Source organism: Pinus tabuliformis, chromosome 2_1 (assembly GCF_031772625.1).
Source record: "Pinus tabuliformis cultivar Carrire ecotype Pingquan chromosome 2_1, CPIR1, whole genome shotgun sequence".
Taxonomy (NCBI): domain Eukaryota; kingdom Viridiplantae; phylum Streptophyta; class Pinopsida; order Pinales; family Pinaceae; genus Pinus; species Pinus tabuliformis.
In genome coordinates this window covers 255476549-255484806 of record NC_142299.1, presented here as the reverse complement: position 1 = coordinate 255484806, position 8258 = coordinate 255476549, and the positions used below count along the sequence as shown (strand labels likewise).

The 8258-nt window shown below is 36.1% G+C and overlaps 1 protein-coding gene and 1 pseudogene across 3 annotated transcripts in view; both read right to left on the bottom strand.

Annotated features, from left to right (window-relative positions):
• Window positions 1–3884, bottom strand: part of LOC149199680 (pre-mRNA-splicing factor SYF2-like) — a 7211-nt pseudogene extending 3327 nt beyond the window's left edge. The window contains exon 1 of the transcript XR_016253792.1: window positions 1175–3884. The product of XR_016253792.1 is annotated as a pre-mRNA-splicing factor SYF2-like (transcript). The remainder of the gene's footprint in view (window positions 1–1174) is intronic.
• A 135-nt stretch (window positions 3885–4019) lies between these two features.
• On the bottom strand, window positions 4020–6682 carry LOC149199679 (fanconi anemia group E protein FANCE protein). 2 transcript variants are annotated; one of them, XM_089402526.1, is made up of 3 exons: window positions 6217–6682; window positions 5636–5844; window positions 4020–5383 (listed from the first exon to the last, which is right to left on the bottom strand). In XM_089402526.1, exons 2-3 carry the CDS (start codon window positions 5838–5840, stop codon window positions 4161–4163), a joined length of 1428 nt encoding a protein of 475 aa, XP_089258652.1. In that variant the 5' UTR covers window positions 5841–5844; window positions 6217–6682; the 3' UTR covers window positions 4020–4160. The 2 variants fall into 2 exon arrangements, with proteins under 2 accessions (XP_089258652.1, XP_089258651.1); XM_089402525.1 differs by having other exon boundaries at window positions 6213–6681.
• Between the last annotated feature and the right edge of the window lie 1576 nt (window positions 6683–8258).

The window sequence follows — 8258 nt, the reverse complement described above, 5'->3', positions numbered from 1 at the left end:
TCAGCCTTCCTCTTTATTCCTTTACCAACGTCTGTAAGCTCCTCATCTTCTTAGAAGAGACTGCACATAGTAGCAACAATAATACATTATGAACTCATAGCACAAAGATAAATGCTTCAGATACATTATAAGGAGTCTATTACATAAAGAGTCTACTCAAGGCTATACAAGAAATTACATAAAGATAATTACTGCACGCTAAAACAAGATCTATAATTAGCCCTTTAAACCAAGTTCTCTTTGAACAAAATATCTTTCATTCCTAGGGTTAGCAAAAAAATAAAGGAAAAGAGTTATTGTGTGTGAAACAATTTAGTTAAGTGATTTGTAGAGGACAATGATCTATCTGTGTGCAAGCATTAAGCAAGACATGATTTGTCTAAAAACCTTTTTTAACTACTTAATTTTCTGCTCGTTTTTGTGTTGCTTGCCCTTCATTATAGTCTCTCTAAAAGGACTACTCCTTGGCAACACTGGCATGGGCATTAGATCAAAGGAGAACGGAGAACAGCCAACAAGGAGACTATATAGCAGGTTTTGGAAACCCAAATGAGAGTATTGTCAATAGAGACATCCAGATGTATATGCAAGATTAAATTTGGAAGGTATGCAACCAAACTTCAATCCTGCGTGAACACATTTCAATGCCCAATAATACACAAATTAGGCAAGGCCTTGTATCTAGGAGGACTACGGCCTTCTGTGGGATTTCATGTTAAGAAGAAAAGGATAAATCAGTGGAAGCAAAAAAGCAGCTGCCCGATACCCATAGAATTAATGTGTTAAAAAAAAATTATTTCTTCCCCTTTCATCCTTTGTTCATCATCCTATAATTCAGATTGCTATAGTTGGCAGAGACCCATTAATTCTAATGATTCTAACATGGATTTTTGTGGATAGGAATAACAAAAGTTGTTCCCATGCTCCAGACGAATTTCCCCATTTCATCATTGCTCTTCAAACCATAATACGGCCAGAAACCCATTAACTCTGGTAATTCTGCAGATCGGCTTTTGTTGACCTAGGGTTTCAAGCAGGTTATTGCATGTTTAGAAACTTGGATATCTTGAAACAGAAAAGCCATCCATTCACGTTTTGTCTACTATTCTCTTTCATAGCGTTTGAATACAAATAAGAAACATATTTTACAGAACAAAGAAAGTAGCTACATTACCTGTTTCTTCCTTTTCTCGGTGTTCCTTAGCTTCGGCGATTTTCCAAAAACAATACTCCACGTATTCATGATAAGGATTTGAAGCCTTCATACACTCTGGATGACCTCGCATACAACCCAACTAACCCTACCTCACTTCAAATTACAGAAATGCCCCAATGGCGCGATAAGTTTTGTAACTGAAATTACGATTTCTAGATCGTACTAATTAGCTCTTGTAATCTTTAAAAGCCATTGATACCTTTTCCAAAAGACACACTCCAACACTAATATTTTCTTCTTCAGGCAGAGCCAGCCGCGAAAACTTGTAATGTTCGAAGAAAATTACAGATCACTCCACCCCTTTGAGAATATATATTCTTAATGAGACTGCTCCAGAATATCAAATCACTCCTGGAGACCTATATTTAGAAGAAGCCTCAGTTTCAGGCTGAGAAACTCGGATACCAGTGCCATGGCCACAAACCTATGGCTCTTATACCACTGTTGGATTGAGAGCCAAAGTGAAAGACCACAGTCGGTGTAAATTTGACACGATCTGCGCTCAGTTCCATGGCCGCAAACCTATGGCTGACATAATTGTACCATGAAACAACATTTAGTTATAAAGTACATTAGACTCAAAATTTTGGTTCAGAACGGATCTGGTTACTGCATCACCATAAATTTCTGAAAGAGTGCAATACCTGATTCAAACCAGGATGCTCAAAAATTTGCTTAAATAAAACAAAAAACCTCGGTATGGGATTGCGAGAGCAGCCTTTAGGACTCATTCAAATTTCAATTGTTCATTTATCTGCTCAACGAGGCACTGCAAGAGGTCTTCATTTCTCTACTCAACCAGGCGCTGGCAGAGGTCTCGAGTTGGACTCTCGACTGCTACCCAGGTTCTGCTGCTGGATTCAACTGAAATTTTTTTAATCACTGCAACCAACCCCGCAAGCTTTTCAAACGACAGCCGAAGGTCATCGGGAACGAATTGCAACCGATTGAATTGTAACTAACTGATCTTGGTTTTCAATCTGATGGCATATACCATTTTAATCGTCTAACATCAAAATCAATGACTCAGAATAGCACAGGTGGCATGGGAGGGGAGTTAATTTCAGAGGGGAGCACCTTACGGCGTGTGTATATATATATATATATATATATAATTTTCATCTCCAACCTGCCATCCCCTGAAAATTTTGGGGATGCATTCTTGCTGTACCATGAACTCATCCATCCACCCATCTCCAAAGCCAGTGCAACATAGGATTTCATTGTTCAAAAGTAAATACACTATATATCATGTGTTTGATTCAAAGCAACGACGAACTAGCAGCTGGACTAAAACCAACGAATTCTCAGGAAACAGAGCATGCTATAAATCTTAGCAGCAATCACATTCTTATCATTTAACTATGAAAGAAGGAATATTACAGCAGCAGCTGATATGACACACACCTGCCCACAGAATTTCACTCAGCTGAAAGCAAACACTCACTCACCTCTGTTCTGTAACAATGTGCCCTTCTCTTTAAAGAGTGAGAGAGATGCTGGGAATAGGGCAAAACTCCCATCATCAATGTGCCTAGACTAGTGTGTCTTACTTGGCAAATGTAACCTCCATGATAAATGAGCCCTACTTGGCACAACTCCCAAGGTAATTAGTGCGCTCTCGTCTCCATGGAATCTTTATCTTTATAAACACTCACCATCCATCGGTATCTCTCTTACTCAAAGTGCACCTTCTATCAATCGAAGTAATAAGAAGGTCAGTGCTCTACTGGTGAATGGAGAACTAGCTAGGAGCAAACAGGTAAACTAACAACTGTGTTATCATGTGATTGATCTGTCTTGCAATTTCACGCATCTTCCTATGACCTCATCATATCCTTATCATTGAATTAAACTTAATGTTTAATGATATGTTTGGTTCTGCTGTCTGTCTTTATATGTAGAGAGTATTTGTCTGCCCTTATAGTCTCGTTCCTTTCACACATACGCAGTTATGCAGCAAAAGGATTCTGCTTGTTTTTCACATAAAGATGAATCATCATGAAGTAGTTCCAACCTTTGTTGCTGTAACATGGTTTAAATAAAAGTCCCGCATTGTCTCAGAACATGGTGGCTATCAAACAGCTGGATAAGTAATCCAGTTCACGTAGTGTTCAAATTTGACAAAAATGGATTTTAAAAACAAACTGTTAGTGAAAAAAATTGATAAAATTTTCCATGAAATTTAGCAGAGAGAATTACAAAAGTTTTGTTGACTTCTTGAAAACATGTTAGAATATCATATACACGTCAAAAAGCAGAGTTCCTTGTTCAAAAATTTAAGAAAAAAGAAAAAACTTATTGAGGTCTTTTATGAATTTTCTAAATGGTGGCTATCAAACAGCTGGATAAGTAATCCAGTTCACGTAGTGTTCAAATTTGGCAAAAATGGATTTTAAAAACAAATTGTTAGTGAAAAAAATTGATAAAATTTTCCATGAAATTTAGCACAGAGAATTACAAAAGTTTTGTTGACTTCTTGAAAACATGTTAGAATATCTTATACATGTCAAAAATCAGAGTTCTTTATTCAAAAATTTAAGAAAAAAGAAAAATCTTATTGAGGTCTTTTATGAATTTTCTAAATAAATGCTGAAGCGATAAATTCATCGTCGACTTAGCCATGAAATGAGAAATCTGCCATTATATTCTAAATTAGCTATTAAACTTTCCATTAAATTCCCTGACGCTTGAATTTTGAAATTTTTGGGAAAAAAATTGAATGTGGTACCTAAGGCTGTAATTTAGTATATATACATGGGACAGGCTGTAACTTAGAATATTTGCATGAGACCAGAATGGAATGCATAGAAAACATGTCATGTATATGAACAAAACTTGTCAGAAGCTGACATGAAAAGATGAAACCATAGATGGAATATCAGAATAAAACCCTAGTTAGAAACATTATACATGTTATGAAAGTAACCATGTAGACTGTAGATCAAAGACAAGCCAACTTTGACAAGATAGACTTTGTCATAAATGTGTTGGTCATTTCTGTCACTCTTCCAAGCAAAACCTTGTGAGGTCTGAGGAGGGAAGCATACTTGTTCACAAGACAAAGTAAGAAATTGCCAAATTTTAAGGACTTCGAAAACTCTCCAGCAACGTCCTCCAGAGCAAGAACTATATTGTCAATTGCTTCTTGTGTTAACAACACCTGGTGATTCAAAATATTCTGAAAGAAGGTAAAAACAGGTTCGGTCCATACCAGGTACTGGGATATTTGGCATTGATGACACGGCAAACATACAACAGAACCCTGCTGGTGATCTTCAAATGGCAATTTTTGGAAGAAAGAAGACACGTGATCTGCATGTAAGCATTCTTTAATAATTCTATTGAGGACTTCACAGACTACTACATTTAACCCTTCCTTGTTCAGTATCAGTGGGAGCAAAAGTGCATCCACAGTTGCCCTTTGATGCACTTTACCTGCCTGTAGTACAGCATTTACCAAAATGCGGGATGCTGGTTTTTTCAATGATAGAAGCTTTGGCAATATAAGAGAGGAAAGCATCTGACTTGACCAATCGTAACCTTCCTGGTCTTTCATGAGGGTCTCAACCAGTTGCAATGTGACCTCATCAGCTGCTTCCCAAGGCTTGATAACAGATACCACCTCCCTCAACTCTGCAACTGTACAGAGGGCACGAATTTCCTCTGCAATGCTATGAATGCTACTCGCAAAATCAAAATTCAATAAAGCATCTCTCAGAGATGTTAACTGAACATAAACTTTAGGATCTAGTCTTGCCTTGGAGCTAATCCCATCATGATCCATCATCTCAACAGTTACCGATGTCACTACCTCCGAATCTGCAGCTTCCACTGATATGCAGCTTGTAGCATGTTGAATTTCTGAAGCATCATCAACAACGTTTCTGGAATCCTCAACACTTCCTCCAGCAGGTTCCTGAACTTCAGGAGAACACGGAACTGTTTCCAGGTCTACATACCTACTCAATTCAGGATTCTCAATTGGTATTTCTGTAGTTTGGTATTCTCCTTGCTGTTTTGAAGATTCCCGGGCATCATTAGCTAAGGTTTGGCCCTCGTCAGAAACAATAGGAAGCCAGGGAAATAATGAACCAGAACCCTTTTGACAATCTTCCAGCCATTCAGGCAAAGCATTGTAGTCATCCATGTCTTGCCCACTATAAACTAAATCAGAGTGATTGCCCTGTATCAGTATAATCTCTAATCTCTTAAATGCACAGATGACTTATAAAGTAAAGCAGCATATCTTCAAACATTATTGACAACTAAACAAACCCTCCATTCCCTGTAAATATCCTCCCTAAAAACAAAGAGTGAAATCTATTTCCATTTCTCCCATGGGAAGGCTTGTGCATATGATGTATGTTACTATGTAGGCCAATTTAAGGGAAAACATTAATAAAGTAGAGCCATTACCTGGGGAGAATGCGGATGCTTTATGCCCAAAAACTGTCTGAAACAAGTTTTCAGCAGCTCTTCTAACCCAGAAATCAAGATCAGGAGTTGCCTTTAGGTTTTGGGCCAAAACTTGAAGATCCTTCTTGCGGAACCGACTGTGTTCTACAGAGAGGAATGTCAAAATACTAGATTGCATGGCACTTGGCAAAGTCTGAATCCACATACATCTGCAGTAACATTGCAGAAAGCCACAACCTCAAGCCTCACATTAAAGCGGATCTCACTTACCCTAATTCTCCGAAAAGTAAAATTTTGAAATTTGTTCAAACCCCATAGACATCATCTTCACATGCGTAAACCCTAAACCCATCATTCGCAAGGCATAACAATGTCACTGGCATTGGTCTGGAATGAAGATGCAGAATCAACACATTCTCTTTTTTTGCTAATGGGGTTCTAGAAAGAAGATATCGACATTATATTGTGATTTTCAGTATTTCAATAGAAACAAGCTAAAATTTCACTATCCAGCAAATGCAACAAAAGTTTTTCCGTCAAGTATGACACAGACATTAGAATATAATAAACGACTTACTTGCCTATTCTGCTGGGAGGGGCGGTACGCTGGTCCTGTTGTGGGTGTTTGTCTTGTTCTTTTTCTTCTTCTTCTTCCATTTCTCCTTGATAGTAAACGACATCATTGGCAAGCAGATGAGGTACGAACCTCCAGAGGTCGCTTCCTCCTGCTGCTCCTCCTCCTCTGCGGTGTTGTTGAGTTTGCACCCAATGCGATGCTTCCCCCACTGGACATGGGGACTTGAGAAAAATCTCCAACAGAGGCATCCATTGTTCCATTTCCTTACCACTGCGACTCATCTAAGCTAGGCACCCATTGGAGCACTTAGCCCAACCCATAAAATAAAACGAACATGTTGAAGTTTGTCACATTTGAAGTTTATAAGCGATTCGTTTTCAGAGCAAGGAAACTAAAAAGTATATCGAAACTTGTGGCTTCCATATGAAATTGATCACCGACTATTTCTGCGAATTTATTGAGTGCAGTATCATTATTACTGTGACGGTTATTTAGATTGGTATAAAATTATTTATATATTATGATGAGGTGAATAATTTTTTATTTTTTTAAATGTGTGAGAGACTAAATTGCAATAGCAGTATTTGGTTATTGGAAATTTTTTAAAGTAAATAAAACGAAAGGCTTGATTTTTATGTGGATATTATTTAGGTTAAAATTGGTTTTTGATTTTAGAGAAAAATTATGATGTTTTTAAACTGATTAAGAGTTTTTTTTAGATATAAGAAAATAAGTGATTCAAAATATAAAATATTATTTAGTCACAAGACATTTTCACCAAAGAGATGATGTTGATGAGATTTTCTCTGAGGTATTTTGAATATATTAATCATAAATCTACATAATAGTAAATTTATATTTTCCATTTTAAAAAATAAAAATAAAAATGTTGAATTTCTCTTTCTATTCACTATTGAAATATTTTTTTGCTAAAGAAGAGACTCAAATGAGTTGTTAAGTTTCTCTAGTTACCAAAAGTAAAATTAAACTCTATGGTTGAGGTTTTCAAATTTTTTATGGAAGAACTTAATATAGCTAGTCATAAAACACTCCATTGTGTAGTTTTTTGGGCTATTATGTATTACTAAAAAATGTCAAAAAAAAATTCAAGGTAGATATTTATATCTTTTGGAAGTTTTTCACAACATCAAATTTGTGTATAAGGCCTTCAAATAGTGTGTTGTCCTCAAGGCTTCCTAGTAAACAAATCCCTCCCATAGTTAACAAATTAGTTCCCTAGGGTTTTTAATAAAGCAAGGCAAGGCAATAAAAGGTCATCTAAAGTTGGAGGTGTCCTTTTATTCTCAAATGGAAGTTTTTTTTTTTTTTTAACTATTCCTAGTTATAGGAACTAGTAGAGAATCAGTCATTGAATTGGATTACATTTTATCCTGAATTTGTGAATAAAGTTTTAGGCAAAGGAGTGATAAAGTTTCAAGTATTTGACAACTCGAAACTAGTTACTCAATGGGTAAAATGTTCTTTCAAAATGCAAAACATTGACCTTATATCTCTTCTTCATCATGTGTTTTTTGTTGTTGAAAAGTTATCAAAGATTAAGATCTTTCATGTTCTAAGGATTTACGAACATAACATTAGCAACTTGCCCAAGGGTGTTGTTAACCAAGGTTGTTGGTCTTCTTCATGTGAAAGAGTTTCATGTTGAGTTTTAGATGGGGGAAAGGGCTCTTAACTATGATGTTTCTTCCACTTTGTTTCATAATTACCCACTAATCAATCATTCTTAGAATTTTATGTAAATGTTGTTGTTTGTTCATATGATTTGTTTTTAATAGACAATATTATATGCTTTCATTTTATATAGCAAATATCTATTTGTATATTTGCTCTTAGAAGGAAATATTTTTTATCTTATGTTATTTTATAATGACTTAGACATTTAATGATATTTGTTATGACAAAAAAAGGTAAATACTAGTGAAACCATATTGATTTAAATCACTGCCTTTGGGTGCGCCTCCCTTTCCTCTCATATGAGTTTTGGGATAGAAACACCCTAAGCATAATCAAGAATATAATGGATTT